Source organism: Tyto alba, unplaced genomic scaffold (assembly GCF_018691265.1).
Source record: "Tyto alba isolate M040663 unplaced genomic scaffold, T.alba_DEE_v4.0 Super-Scaffold_9, whole genome shotgun sequence".
In the NCBI taxonomy this organism is placed as follows: domain Eukaryota; kingdom Metazoa; phylum Chordata; class Aves; order Strigiformes; family Tytonidae; genus Tyto; species Tyto alba.
Genome location: NW_024881330.1, coordinates 42,011,257 through 42,027,333, shown reverse-complemented (window position 1 = coordinate 42,027,333; position 16,077 = coordinate 42,011,257). Strand labels below are relative to the sequence as shown.

General features: G+C 44.2%; 1 protein-coding gene across 1 annotated transcript; it reads right to left on the bottom strand.

Annotated features, from left to right (window-relative positions):
• Positions 1-6,527: 6,527 nt before the first annotated feature.
• Positions 6,528-7,577, bottom strand: MOS (MOS proto-oncogene, serine/threonine kinase). Its single transcript, XM_009970239.3, has one exon. It carries the CDS (start codon positions 7,575-7,577, stop codon positions 6,528-6,530), a length of 1,050 nt encoding a protein of 349 aa, XP_009968541.1.
• Positions 7,578-16,077: the final 8,500 nt, after the last annotated feature.

The following is a 16,077-nucleotide window of genomic DNA, read 5'->3' as shown; positions in this document are numbered from 1 at the left end:
AATTAATTTTTAGCTAAATCCATTTCAGCACTAACTAGTATTGGTTCTTATTTGGGGATTCAGTTTGAATTAGATAAATTTACATAAAATGTCTTTATTAACTGCACCCTGTCAAGTTTTGCACATGTGCTCATTTGAGGGAAAAGAGGGAACACATGGGGGAGGTTGGGAGTGGTGGATGCCGTTAGTTATTAAAAAAAAAAAAAAAAAAAAAAGATAAAAAGGCCAGAAAATTGAATTCATGCTTTTCCTTAGTAGACAATGCTATCTGTGTAACCAAGAAGGCACAAAATGTAACACTCTAATATGGTTAATATATCCAGAGCTATTGCCGTTGACATAAGCAAGCAGGCACTTTACAGTATCTTCTTTATATGTACTTTCTGAAATGAATTAATGCAGCCAGATATGGTAGTTAGGTTCTGGGAGATTGGTGAGGACCAGCTGAAGTTTCCATGCTATGAGGCAGGAGCTAATTCACCCCGTTTTCAATAGTTAGCTCTCAGTGCTGCAGAGCTGGAAGTTTGAAAGTTAGCTTGTGCTACTTATGAACAGAGAAAACCAAAAAAGACAGCTCACCTTGAGAAAATGGCCACTGTGACGCGGCATCTCAGGGTCCCAGAAATGGCAACTTAAGTTGCTGCTATTAAAAAAAAAAAACAAAGCAAAACAAACAAAAAAAAAACTAAACACAAGAATAGATTAGTTTCCAAGGAAAATAATTATATCAAGCTGTGGAAGTTGGCTGATGGTAAGACAAGAGCGATCTGACATTTACAAGCTGGGACAAATGAGGCTTTGTTCCTTCCAGAGAGCTGCATCATCCCTCTTATTTGAGGAGGTCCAGCATGTTCTTAACATCAGGTAACTCGTGCCCTGCACAGAGCACACCTGGCTGGTAGCGGCCGGGGGGGCACAGCCCAAGGACATACTACAATGCTACTCTGCTCACGCTTACGCTGCTGCTGCATCATCTGAATCTCTGCAATAGTGGATCCTGTACTTCTAAATTTGCTAGACCCTCCAGAGCTGACCAGGATATGGATGCTAGCAGCCTTTCAAACTCATTATGCTTTTATATATACACCCTGCCAAGGCATTTGGCCCGTAGAAAGAAAAAGCGATGTCCCTTTTTATGTTTGGTTGCCTGGATGATCGGGGCAGCCATACAGAGGATCCTCAGCACTGTCTTCACAAGCATTTCATGCTCAGAAAGCATAGCAAGATGTTGGTAAACTACAATTACCTGGTTGGAGCACTTTCTCCAGGCCCTCAATAAACCTTCTGTTTAGGCTGATCAAGCTGCTAGTGATCAGTTCCAGGAATGAAGAGAATAAATAAACTAGGTATGAGTAGCCCTTAAGGTTCATCCTGACTTATAACCGTGTCTTGCTAACCATCTGGAACTGTGCTGCATGCATATGCATGGGGAAGGAGGGGTAAAGAACAAAAGCAGCTTCTAGAAAAACTTAGGTAAAAATCTGGATGGACAGAATCCCATTAAGAGTTGTAACACAATTGTCTGCAACTGCCCTGCTAGTATCATGTGCCTTCTGCCAACATTTATATGGAGGCATGCAAGTGTGACAAAGAGCAACGTGCAGCTACACTCATTAGCTTTTATGCCAGCTTTAGGAGGAAGAAGTCATCTTTTAAAAAGATGAAGCCGTGTCCAGATGAGGAAAAGGGAAAGGATAAAACTATGGTGAATTAAATATAAAAGTAAATGAAAAAAAATCTTCAAGGAACTAACATAAACCCCGTAATCTATAAATTTCAGAATGTCAAGAACAAGAAATTTGTCAAGCCCCTCTGGTAGATCTACTGATGTCAGCTTTTCAAAAGAAAAAGCAAACCAAAAAACCCCTAATCATTGAAACCCGGTCCCCCCCAAGACAACAAAGCTAGCACAAAGAATCACATGTTCCTTGCGGGTGTCTTGTCCCAGAGGAAACACCTAATAGTCTCGTGCTAGAAACGTTTATGTAGGAGAACTCAGAGGCTGTCTGAAATTCAAGCATCTATAAATGTTATCATAATTGCAGAACTTTTGTGGTTGGAAGGGACCTCTGGAGATTGTCTAGTCTAACCCCGTCAACTACAGCAGCTTGCTCAGTACTGTGTCTGGCTGGATTCTAAATATCTCCCGGGATAAAGACTCCCCAACGTCTCTGGGCAACCTGTTCCAGTGTTTGGCCACCCTCACAGTAAAAATGTTTTCTCTTGCATTTAAATGGGGTTTCCTGTCTTTCGTTTTGTGTCCATTGCATCTTGTCCTGTCACTGGGCACCGCTGAGAAGAGACTGGCTCCATCTTTACTGCCTCCCATCGGTACTTACAGAAACTGGTAAGATGCCGCTTCAGCCTTCTCTTTCCAGGCTCAACAGTCTCATCTCTCAGCCCCTCCTCACATGCAGATGTTCCAATCCCAAAGCAGCTTAGCGGCCCTTCTCTGTACTCCTGGTCCCGTACACCCATGACTTTCTTGTTCCAGCAGTCCCGAGCTGACCACAGCGCTCCCGATGTGTCCCACCAGGGCTGAGTGAGCAGAAGGGAATAATCTCTTCTGGCCATGCTCTGGAAGAGCTGGCAGCACCCTTCGCAGTGCACCCCCAGATGCTGTTGGCCGTCGTTGCCGCAAGGGCACATAGCTGTCTCATGTTCAACTCCACATCTGCCAGAAGCTCCAGGTCCTTTCCTGCAAAGCTGGTTTCCAGCTGGTCAGCCCCCAGCCTGTACTGGTGCCTGGGGTTATCCTCCCCCAGGTGCCAGCCTTTGCAATTAACTGCATTGATTCCCATCAACAGATTTCTCCGGCTTGGTAAGGCCCCTCTGAATACCGGCACAACCATCTGACGTACTGACCACTCCATTCACTTCTGTATCATCTGCAAAGTTGCTGAGGGTGCGCTCTGCCCCATCATCCAGACCACTGATGGAGATGTTAACCTGTACTGGGCCCAGTATCGATCTCTGGGATACACCGCTCATGACTGGTCTCCCGCTGGACTTCATGCCACCCACCACAACCCTTTGAGCCCAGCATCTCAGCTAGTTTTCAGTTTTCACCACCTAGCCTGTACTTCATCAGTTTCTCTGTAAGGATGTAATGGGAAACATTAATAAGGATGTAAAGGCCAAAAGCCTCACTAAGGTCAAGATAAGCAACAAGCACTGCTCTCCTCTCATCCAGCAGCCAGTAACCTCATTGCAAAAGGCTACCAGGTTGGTCAAGCATGATTTCCTCTTCATAAATCCATGCTGACTACTCCCAGTCACCTTTTTGTCTTTCATATGTTCGGCAATGGTTTCCAGAATTATTTATTCTACCACTTTCCCAGGTATTTAGGTGAGGTTGATGGGCTTGTAGTTTTCCAAATCCTCCTTTTTGGCCATCTTGCAGATAGGAGTTAGATTTGCTTTCTTCCAGTCCTCAGTAATCTCTCCTGACCAACATAACCTTCCAAAGATAATCGAGAATGGCATCACAGTGACATCAGCAAGCTCTGTCAGCATTCGTGCATGCAAACCACCAGGTCCCATGAACTTGCGTATTCTTGTTTGTTTGAACATTCCCTAGTCTGATCCTTCTCTACCAATGGTAATTCTTCCTTGCTCCAGATTTCCCATTGGTCTCTCAAATCTTGCAAGTTTATTTTTTATGTTTGAGTTTAATCAGGAGCTCCTTGCTTATCCTTGGAAGCATCCTGACACATTTGCTGGATTTTCAGCTCATTGGGGTGAACCAATCTTGAGCTTGGAGGAGGCAATCCTTGAAAATCAACCAGGTGTTCTGGGCTTCTCTCTAGGACCATATCCCACAGAGGTCTTTAAGAAATAACTTTCCTAGTTACATGATTAACATCTGTACAAGATACATTAGCAGATACTATATTATAAAGCAGATACTATATATAAAGGCACATAGATACGATTTGTTTAGGAGGAGTCGATACTGCCTTGATTGGAAGAAGTTGTGCTTTACAAGTGTGGTGAATTGTATTGGAATCCTTTAGGAGTGCCAACAGCATGCAGATAAGAAGCTGGCTGATGTGTTCTCTTTTTTTTTTTTTTTCAAATACTTTTGGAAACCCAAAAAGTCCTTCACTGTAAACTTTTTTAAAGGTACTAAGCAGCCCTGTTTAGGAGAGAAAAATCCTGAGCTTGGTCAGTCAAAAGATAGGAGCAGATGGTAAAAGTAAAGTGTCAATTCTCTCAACTAGAGAAAGTGCCCACCAGTATTTCACAGGGTTCTGTGCTGCTCAGCACTTCCATCAATGAAGTGTAAGAAGGTGAGCTATAAGATAAACAAGTTTGCTGATGGAGGAGTTATTTAGGACACTGAGTGCAAGGGCTAGCTACAAACAGCAGAGATCATGATGTGCCTACATCCCAAGTGCTGTGCAGAGTTCTCGCTCCCTCTCCAAAAAGAATCTAGTAAAATTGACAGAGACATCTGCAGAGCTGCTTACTCTTGAAGAGTAGGTCTTGGCCATCCAGTATTCTTCTGTCAAGTATAACAGAGAATTTGAAGGGTGCTTGATTTTTCACAGAGACTCAAGTAGCACTTACTGATGCTGAAGTATCATGAAGCACAAAATATCAAGTTTCTAGCAGTTTAAGGAACAAGCCACCTTGATCAGAAAAATAACTACAACACATAAGCATCTAGGAACTACTAAAATACTCTAATCCCATTTTTTATCATATTATTTTGAAGAGTGGAGAAAAACTTTTATGTAAGGCTTGATGTTAAGGGTGAGGCATGCTTTATCTGACATTTTATCTTATGTGCCTTCAGCTAATAAATTTAAAAGGTTTATGATAAAAGGTTATGATTAAAAGGCTTATGATAAACAAGAAATATCCCACAAACGTTATTAAAATAAGTTATGCAACACAAAAACCCCCATAAGTTCTGGTTCTATATCATAATTATTTTGACAGAGAAAACACAGGAAATCTATTCCAGAATTTACCTTAGTTTTTTTTTGATTCCAGCCAGCATTTTACAGTTCTATGTAAGGGGGACAGAAGAGCAAGAAATAGTTAATCTTAGATATGCTTTATAAACCATTAATTTCAATGACCAACCTAAATACCATTAAGACCTACAGAATCATCTCAAATTCACATAGTTGCTCATTTCCAGGATTTCACGGGGCTAAGAACAGATGTGTGTCAGAAATCAGGAAACTGGCTCAACTCCTTTGGATTTTTTTTCCAGAATGGAAGCAAGGGGGAGGAAGGGGAAAGAAGTAAAACAGTTTGACCAAAGCACCACGCTTTCTCCTGTCTTAAAAAGAAGTGCAGTCTTTGAGCAGAATGGCAATGACAGCTACAGCAGTTGGATCTTTGATAAGGGTTGAGATCTTGACAGATTACCAGTTCTGATAAATCAGGGATCAGAGTCCTTTGTCTCCAGCCCTGCCTACAGCATTTCCTTTCCCAGACACATTACAACCACGTTAGGAAAGACAGTAGATAAGACATGAGCAGTGGAGAGGATAGTTCAGTAGTGGGTGCTTTTCGTACTGGCAGAGTACCATTATTATAGCTTTAAGCAGTCTTCCTTTTCAGTACTTCCACTATCTTCTCTAATATTGACCCATGCATTTCAAAGGGCAAGTAATTCCCACCCCACCCCACCCCCGATTTATGAGGTTTTTATATCTCTAGATCCCTCTTTACATTTTCCCCATATTTTTTTTTTTTCCCCCCAAGCTCCCCTGTACCTCCAACACTTGGGAACTTCTTGTTCCACACGAGATGCTCTTCTAAGACCTCAGATACTAAAGTTTACAATATACCAACTAGTAAGTTGCAACTAACACATCTGGTAGCGTGGAGGTCTTCTGAAAGCACAGGCTGTTAATATATCTTCTTACTCTTCATAGCCTTAGATTGACAGAAAGGTTCCTTATTTCAATGGGGAGATTGGTTAGTTCACATTCTTCATTTCAGAAACAGCATACTTACTGAAATTAGGTACCTCTAAGAACCATAAAAGGCCCTACTGACAGCCTGTATTTATTTTTCTTCATTCACTGATTTGTGATGCATACTCATTCCTTGATAAATGAAGAGGAAAAAGCTCAAATGCACAAGCCTAGCTAGTGTAAAGAACTACTCCTATCTGACATTTTGGAAATACCAAAAGGTATTATGTACAAAGAACCTTCCAAAAGCAGCCCTTTTTTGTACTTCACTTACTTGAAAACAACAGTTTTTCTGCCCATCACATGTTGTGTACAAGGCAACACACAACAGATCAACCAGAAAAAGTCACATTTGCCAACTTCTTGATCCCTGCCTCTATCTCCTCCCACGGTAAAACCCCACAGTTTTGTTAAAGCTCTTTATTTATAATCTTCTTATAACAAAGCAGTTTGTTTTTTTTCAAGTATAAAAAACAGCAACAAAGCCTTTAGATCACGCAGGGGCTAAATTCATTGCTTTCAGAGGAAAGGCAGAGGGAAAGAAGAGTCGACAATAAAAGAAACGGTAAGAGTTTTCCCTGAGTTTTCCTAGAGGCTCCCCTGGAGGGCCCTGAGGCTGGGAAGCAGCTGGGCTGCGCTCAGGCGCTCCTCTGCATTAGCCTTCCAGCAGCAGCTAATAATGCTCTGGAGTCTCTGGCCCACTGGTGACTCGTGGAAAACGGCAGCAGCCAGCGAAGGACGCAAGTTATAGGCCACCACAGCATAGAGCACATACTGCCGCTCACCCAGGTAGGGCTGCTCTCGCATGACAATTTGCCAGAGGGTGATGGCAAAGGAGTAGATGTCTGCTTTGGCAGTGACCCTCTCCCCTTTGAGGAGCTCAGGGGCACGGTGGGTGTACGTGCCCCCTTGCTGGCACACGTGGGGGCTCTGGGAGAAGCCCTCTTCCAGTTTCTGGGAGCACCCGAAGTCTCCAATCTTGCACACTCCCTGCTCGGTGATGAAGACGTTTGCAGGCTTCAGGTCCAAGTGCACGATGCTCTGTGAGTGCAGAAAGGCTAAGCCAGCCATAATGTCACAAGAATAGCACACAGTCTCTTCCATGCTCAGGGCCTCCCTTCCACATCCTCCTTCATCATCCTCGCCCTGTCTCCACACGTCACCAGTGCCGTAAATCACATGGTGGAGGGTGATGTTGCCCACATACTCCATAATGATGGTGCCCAGGCTGTTCTGGCTGGCCGGGGCACACGTGCTGGCAGCCACCACACGTACCACGTTGCTGTGCTGTAGCCGGGCCACGTTCAGCTCGCCCCAGAAGCTCTGGCGCGATGCCAGCCGGTTTTTGCTGCTCTTCTTCACCTGCTTCACAGCCACAGTTGCACCGTGGTAGGTGGCTTTGTAGACGGAGCCGAAGCCCCCAGAGCCTAGGGGCTGGAGGAGGCAGAGCTGATCCCAGTCAATGGAGCACCAGGAGAGGCGGGGAGGCAAGCGGCGAGCCCTGAACGAAGGGGTGCCCCCTAAGAAGTTTTTTGTGTCTTTGCCAGGGATAACTAAGGGGCTGCTACAGGGTCGCAGATTCACAGATGGGGAAAACTCAAAAGAAAAAAAACAGTTAAGAGGAATGGGTGATGGCATAATAAGATGGGGGAAAAAAAAAAATAGACAGTCACAGAGGCAGAAGACTAGAAAGTTCCCCGACGGAAAGGACTCCAGAGTGGCTTCCAAAGCCTTTTATCCTCCCTTCGCCATTCTCCCTCCCACTCCCAAATGAACTGCATCTGTCACAACTACCTGAACTCAATCAGGCTCACCTGGAAACATTCTTCTCCAACCCTGATTACATCTCTAGAAAGTCAAGGCAAATGGATTTAAAGCTAAAAATATATTAACTCATATGTATTTCACATAATTTCTAATTTCAAGAGAAGAGAAAGATGTTCTACCCATTGAACACCTTTAGCAAATTACCCCAGGAGTAAATAAAGCAGTGACTGGGGAATGCATTTCACCATGGCTCCAGGTAGGAATGATCATCATCAGATACACTAAACAGCTCAAAGCCATTGTCAGAGGAAGCACCTGCAATGGCCAGTGCTAGTATTTGATAAGGCTATGGCAGGCATAACTAAATATAAAAGTGTGTTTGCAGAAACCTGCCACCTAAACATAACTGGGACAAGGGGACTGGTTTGACTGCTCAACTCTGCCCTTGCAGGACAGCAACCTTAATAGCAGCATAAAGACAAATGATTGCTCTGTATCATCCATTAGATATAGTAACTAGAATTACACCCAAATATTTGCTCATCTTCCCATTGCACCCCACGTGGTTACTGCAGGTGTATATTTTATTTCTGGATCCTCTTTAGTAAACTTATTGCTAAATTTACGGAGCTGTTCTGACAGAAATCAAACCAACATAATTTTGCCTTGCTGGTCCCAGTGTTTTTTCAGAGGGGCTTTTGCTCTTTTGACCCTACTTTCACATTTTCACAGTGCTCGTGCTAACTGCCTTAGTGCTTGGTACCTGCTGTACTGCCCAGGCATCAGAGCACCCATATGGGACCTATACAGCAAAGCGCTTTCGAATATTCCAGTAAGTATCTTTCTGTAGCTGTTGCAAACATCTTGGAAAGCTTGGTCCCCAATTCCCACCTCCTTGCCCTTCAGAACCTTCCTCTGGATGTCAGCTTTATCAGTACTGATCCTGCCACGGAACTTCAAAGATTCACGTTGCCTGTTTCTCTGGGGTTTACCTCTGGGGAGTACTGACTCTGCAGGCAGTTCCTGCAGAGTTTTCCTGGTGTTTTCTGTTCTTTTAGTTTTGCTTCTCAGGATGAGTAATACGCAGTACAGGTGCGCCGAGGGAGGTTTCAGGGGTGCTCAGGACATGTACAAGCAGAACTGGAGTGTTTCCCCAATTGAGAAGTGTTCGGTTGTTCACCTCAACAGACTAACCTAATATGCCAAAGACTTCTGACCCTGCTTAACTGTAGCTCAGCTCAGCCAGAGGGTTTCAAGGGCATCACTCTGTAGCAAATCAGTGATGGAGATCTTCCCCATTCTGAGACTTAGGACTATGGGAAGAAATTCATTTTGACAATTCACAGGCAAGCAAACTTGGGCCAGAGATGAATGAGAATGGGGAATTTAGGTTATCACCTGCCAGTGTGAAACAGATGGGCCAGGGAAGAACTAGATAAATAGGTGCTAATATGCATTATAGGATAATAGCAATTAGCTCTCGCTTGCTAACAACTGAGAATGCAAGGAGTTAGGGATGCTGGAGGAGCCCTGGGTGGGACTGTCCCTGCAGATGGGGCTGCCTGACGACACGAGGCTCCGCTTTCCTTGTCGCTCCCAGCAGCGACTCTGCTCTGCAAGAGGCCCCTGGACTGCTCTTGTGCTGCCACACGCCCCAAGCTTTTTGTTGCAGGTAATACCCTGCTGCTGCCTGGTCCTAGGGGCAGCTACCGGGCTTGGGGGCACTGCTCAGCATCAGTTGTGCAGGGATGATTTGGCAGGTGGGGGGGGAAGACCAAAGGAGCTTTAGTGTAGCTTTGACTATGCAGTGAGGTAAGCCATGGAGACAACAGGTATTTTCCACTCCTTTTCTGAGGGGCACTGTGATTTTATGCTTGTATGCAGAAGTCTTTGTTTCTGACCTTTGCAGAGAATGTTTTCTAGGCAGGTGAGTTGTGACGGAAAAGAAAAGCTGCACTAAGCAGATGAAGCTATACTGGGAAGAGAAAGGATTTTTTAATGCCTATTTTCTGAGTACTATTAGGGCTCTAATTCTTGCATGGACTTCTGTGCCATATAGTATATAAAAGTAACAGAGGGACATCTCTGCCAGGAATTCTCCAAGAACTTCAGCCTTCCCATGGGAGAAGTGCACTTGTTGCAACCTGTTAACACCAGGTGGCAGAGAACGTTCAAAGGGAAAGTTGGTTGAGAGAGAGGAGTAGGTGGAAGGATACATGGATGAAGGGCCTGAGAGTGGATTTGTTAATCTGACAGCTCTAGGAGCATATCTGGAGGTTGCAAATGCTACAGAACACAGCAGTAAAATCTATGCTCATAAAACAGAGGGTTAGGGCTGTTCCCAAAGATCTTCGGTTGAAGTCTCCTTTAGAAGGATACAGCACACCTTCCATACTATTTTTTTCAAACCCCATGTCTCCCCCCACTCCTTCCAGTTGTCCCTTTTTTGGTAATTTTCCTGTTACCTTTTTCTGCTATAAACCTTTCTGGCTCGCCTCTGTTGTAGCAGGCATGTTGTATTGTTCTTGGGGAATACACTGAATTTTTGAACAGGAAGAGTGGCTTCTTTTGGGATCTAAGCAACCTTGACGTAACTTACTGTCCTGTCTCAAGCTGAGTGCTGGAGCAGGGGGACATCCAGGGTCTTTTGCTGTGAACGCAGTTAAAGCAGATTTAAGAGTAAGCAGGCTTTTATTCTTAATAAGCACTGTTTTCCTGTAATCTATTCATGACTCGGCCCAGTGCCTTCCCACGAGACAGGACGGCTGGAGGATGCCCTTGCCACACTCCACGGCCCTCTTTAGCTCCAGCATCACCACAGGCTGGAGGAGGGGGCCAGAGCAGTGCCTGGGGAGCCATTTTTGGGGGAGCAGGGGTGCTGGGGACAAGCTGCCCCTTCCCTCCTAGCCGCCCTTCCCCAGGGGAGCCCACAGCATCACAGCCTGCGACCAACACTGTTCCCACTTCGCTGCTCTTTCTACACGGAAGAAGGAAGCTGGGTGAACCAGAAGTCAGCAGCAGCGAGTGCAACAGGAACTTTTACAAGTGACAAGAGGGAAAGGCACAGTCCGTACCCCGGGGGGCTGCAATACGTCACAGCTACCATAACCTGTGGCAGCGATGGTTTTGTTCCAAGCTTGTGTGCCGTATTTCTGCAAGTGAAACGTGCCTGTGGATCTGATGCTGCAACAGCTGCCCGACCTAATCTGTGCTTCCAGCTGAGAAGGAAGACAGAATCAGTCTCGCTCGGTTCACCCCCATTTATATTTCATTTGTATATCAGGAATAGAGGAACTCTTTGTTTGCCATTACTGCTCGTTACTACTACTGTTTGTTGAGTTGCTGGACAGAAGTCAGCCCGATACCAAGGGCCTTAAAAGACTCATACGGGTGTAGTGCACCACAACAGAGGACACGTGTTAAACACCAGCTTCATTTCAATCAAGGTGCATCACTGTTGTGGTTCTTAACAGCCGAAGTTTTGTCTAAAACAGGAGGAGGACAGACCCAGGGATCAAAATTGCTTTCAGCAAGTTTAAGAGTGTGTAGTTATATTATTCTCCACAATCATTATTTTATTTCTTTGTATATTTGGCTGGTGTACCATGTAACAAACCCTTGAAGGCTTGGCTGTCCAGTGGCCTCTAAGAACTGCTTTACAGTATAGAGGTAGCATTGTGTTTCTACTAAATTACTTGATAATCTTGCTAAAGGAGTCAAATTTATCTCTTAAGTACTTAAATTACAGTCCTGCTCTCAAAACAACAAAGTTCCTTAGGCTGTGCCTTAGTGATTTCTGACAGGTTTTCTTCCCAGTTTCAAATCAAAGTTTTCTTTTTTCTCCATTTACTGTCAGGCCCTGTGATCTTAGTTTAGGATTTGATGATGAACCTACATTCTTCCTTACGCATATAGTGTTTCACAGCCCAAATGTTACTTCCAGTCACAGCTCATAGACCTCAAACGATATTCAGAGTTGCCTGAAAGCAGTTCTGATATGATCAACTGCACAGGTGTGAGCGATACCATTATTTGAAGCTAGTCCATACAGAGGCTAGCTCTGAATATAGGCCACTGATTAACCATTTTTTTTTTTTTTTTTTAACTACCAGCACAAGCCAGAAAAGAATCCAGTTCATGTTTCAGAGTTTGGTTGTTTTGGTGAGACAAATGACACCTTGGAATAGCAAATACAAGCAAGTCTTCGTTAAAGTAGTCAGAAGTAAGCTCAAATGCAAAGAACAAATACATCTGCAAGAATTGTGATGCTATTTTACTGCTGAGACACATAATAACAATAAACATTTGAAAAGGTTAAACCCTAGTTTATAAATAATAAGAGCAGGTTTCCAACACACACTGCCAAACAGCTGTTTGATGCTTGTTTCCTTACCAGTAAGGTTGCTCCACGTGTTCAAGAGCATGAGGCAAAAGCTCTCCTCACCTGAACGCACGGAGGTTTTAACTGGAGGTACTGGTAAGGCAGGTGAGGCTTCACAGTCAATTTACTGGGGCCTCAGTGACCACCGCAGACCAGGAATAACAATCTGGGACCTGCCGCTGTAGATTAATATCACAGTTGCAAAAGAGCACCTTGAGACAAGCTAAAAGAATCTAAACCTAGGGATAAAGATAATAAAATGTGAAATACAGGCTCTCACCCACAGCAATACTTTCTGGCCATGCAAAGGCGGGTACTTATCCCTGGCAGGTTTACTGCTGTCATATGGCAGGCACCTTATATGCTATTTTCAGCCAAAACACCCAAGATGAATTTTGCAGTCTTGCCCCTGGAGCAAAGCTGACTTTGCTGGGTCACAGAGAGATGACAAGAAATAATGGTGGAATTTGAGACTTGTAGCTTAAGGACTAGAAAATAGCTTCAATGCCTAATGAGAAAAATGAATTGCCTACAGCAAAAGGCCCCGGGAGTAACGTTAGTGCTGTTCTACTGCTCGGAGACAGCCACTTTCCCAGGGACATAGATTTAATGCTGATGCCTAGGACGGAATGATAAAAAGTGTCAGCCTCTCCCAGCAGCTCGTGCCATTTCACGAACACAGAGCATGCCCAGCTCTGTGACTCCCTACCATGGCAAATGCGGTGGCTGCCTGCAAACACCACATCTTCAGAGAGCTGCAGAGGGGAGGAGGCAAGTGGATCAGCTAGATTTGGTGGCTCTGAAATGATGGCCTGGGCATTCCGGTGGGCCCTTAAAAATTATCACAGGTTGCCCTAAACTACCGGATTTGAAACCTGCCTGATTACAATGGGTCATGCAGTTCAAGTGTGTTGTTACAAGGTTTGCATCAGTGAATAAGCAGAAGCTTCTTGTAAAAATACTGCTGAATAAAAACATGCCTAAACTGAACAGAACACATAAACTATGGGGCAATCCTGTAATAATTTATTGGCATAAGGAACCAGACACTGACAAAATAAAAGGAGACAACTTTCAGGTGAGGACAGACTTCAGTGAGTTTGGGAGTTTAGCCTGAATTTATTTGTCATTGTTTGATATTTGATATTCTTATGTTAAGGCTCAGACATTGTTCATTTATGGCATTCCCCTTAACCATAGAGAACCTGTATTTTATTTTCATTTTCAAGTACTTGTGAGGGAACGTAAGGATTTACCGTGACCGTGTGTAACAATTTAACACAAAAGCAGTAAGCCAGAGTTGAGCTTAGTTTCAGAGGCACAGCCTGCAGCACTTTTCTGCTGAAAGTGTATCTACTACCACACAAGGATAGCTGACAAACACCTTCCCCGCCGGAGTCTGTGCGCCCCTAAGATAAATTGCTGTCTCTCTTAGATTAATCAAGTATTTGGAAGAAACTCTTCCAACTTGCTTGGGAAACCACATGCTGTGTTAACTTGGAGATACCTTTACAAACTGCATGATTAATTTTGGACTTGTAAAACACAAACACTTTAAACTTTTTGAAGTAAGCCAAAACAAAATAAAACAAATTTCTCAACTTTTTCAGGTTTGACTGCCACCCTCCCACGCACCTCCCATGCATGCATACACCTACACATCCATATCTACATGTACATACATACATATATACACACACACACATGCATATACAAAAGTTGAAGGAATATACTGATTTTCAGCAACTGTGACTATTCTGGGTCTCTGCGCGGATATTTTACACACATCATGCAGAGATCGGATTGATTTCTATGAAAATGACACTACACCATTCTTCTTCTTCGTACACTGCAGTTCAGTATAACAGTGAAAAATCAGTGCCATGGGCAAACTATCAAGGACCAGTTCAAATGATTTCCAGCTCAGCCACAGCGTGCATCACTGCAGCCCCGTTTTCAGAGCACTCAGCTGACAGCTGGTGTCCCTTCAGACCCCTCTGAGGCAAACCAGCTTTGTAGCTGCCGATTTTATGACACAAATGTCCCCAAAGGAGAAGATGACATTGAAGAACTGTTAATTGTATTTTAAAAAATACCTGTTTCTCTGAAAATGTTCGCTTCTTGAGGACACACAGTGCATTACAAGAAACAAATACAATTACATCAAAATAAAAATACTGGGTAAGGTGTTACACCTTTATTAGGAGTAGAGAAAGTTTATACTGAATTACCTGGGATATAGCATGTGAGCAGGACCTTGAAACTTCATGCCACTGCTGGGGCCCATCATTTTCAACACCACTACCCCCACTGTTGTTCGAAACACAGAAACACAGCGCCGATGTTGATTTGCCAAAGGCCCCAGCTCATAGTGATAAGCAGCAGTTAAACCTCCAATACCCTCCTGAAACTTAAGCACAGACTAAATTTTGTAACAGCGCTTGTCTTGCTGTCCACCTTGCTGCCTGTTTGTGATCACGAACCCTTGCTGTGCCACCTACGGCAACTGCCACTTTGGAAAACTTAATTTCTGTCTGATTTAATACAGTGTTTTGATTTGCAAAGTGAGGAAGCCAACAGCATGTAGCTGCTCAGTTCTTGCTAGCCCAGCAGCACCTCTGCATCCCAGTTTTGGATTTCTCTGTGAAAAACCCATTCTTTATCCTAGGGTATGCTTATATGTGGGAAGGAAAAGAAGGAGAATGAAGGGGGAAACCAGAATAGTCTTTCTCTTCCATTCCTGGAGGACAGCGAGATCAGATATAGGGGATACTGAAAGACCATTTTGCTGTACTTCCTTACGCAAGTTTTGGAAAGGATTGGTTACAGGAGAGAGAGAAGGGAAGATGCCTGTGGCTCTCAATTTAAAAGGAAAGCTCTGGAGGGAGTGCAGCAAGACTTCTCTGGATAGAACACAGATATCATCCACGCAGTCACATTCCACTTATTGCAGAGGCTGACGGAGTTTCTAGAGGGTGTCCGTCTGGAGGGAGGACATGTTAATTCAGGAACAGTGGGTGAGGCCAGCGGGGCGGTTTTCTCTCAGGGTGGGTGGGGGAATACGTGGTTTTGCAGAGTATTTCATACCGTAGAGCACCTGTAGAGCTTTTGACTCTCGATATAACAAGGCCAACTCTCTCAAGGAAGTTAGAAACCTGTGACACAGAAGTGGTAAGTCAGCTCAGAGGAAAGGGGCAGGCATCACAAGGAAGGAAAAACGTCTGCGTACAGAGAAGGCAAAAGCCAACAACTCTTTGTAACAATGATTTCTCTCAGACTGGGTTACAGCAAGAAATCTAAAAAATCAAGACTTGGAAAAGAGAGGAACCCAAAGCAGGAAAACACAGACAATGCTGAAGATGTTAATAAAATACGTTCCAAAAAGCAATGAAACGTGAAATACTAGTCTTTTACTTTCCTGGCAGACAGTCTATGCTAGGGAACAATGTGTGGAACGAGCAGAGACACAACTTTCTGCAGTTGTGAGCAGGCTGCTCGCCCGGCTGCGAAGCACCTCTCCCCCCGGCATTGCAGTCACACCTCAGCAGCAGTGTCACGGGCTGACAAAAGATCTACAGGAGCAAAGCAAGAGTTTCTCCTGGAAATGTCTGAGAGACAACCCACACACTGTGCCTGGCGCATGCCACGCCCTTACAATTTATCCTGCAAACTCTAACAATCGATGTGACTGACTTGCATTAATCTGAAACGAGGGAGGATCACTCACCTACGTCTCCCGAACAAGCAGTCCCACTATGGAAACCCCAAACTCACCTTCCAGCGTCTCACAGCTTTTCAAGTGCAATTTGATGGCAAACCCAGTTGCTTCCTTCAGTTCAGATCGGCCTTGTCACGTACACAGTAGCATCATCCAAATTGTTCCTTGGTGAAATCACGAAACGCAGATACTTATGCTTTAAGTTTTTCTGAAAAACTGATATTTTACCAGTCATAAATTAGAAAGACGGTTATACCTCTGCAAACTCTGAA

What these genes read in the sequence shown, in the direction of transcription:
- MOS (XM_009970239.3), bottom strand. Translation starts at nt 7,577, where the DNA reads ATGCCATCACCCATTCCTCTTAACTGTTTTTTTTCTTTTGAGTTTTCC.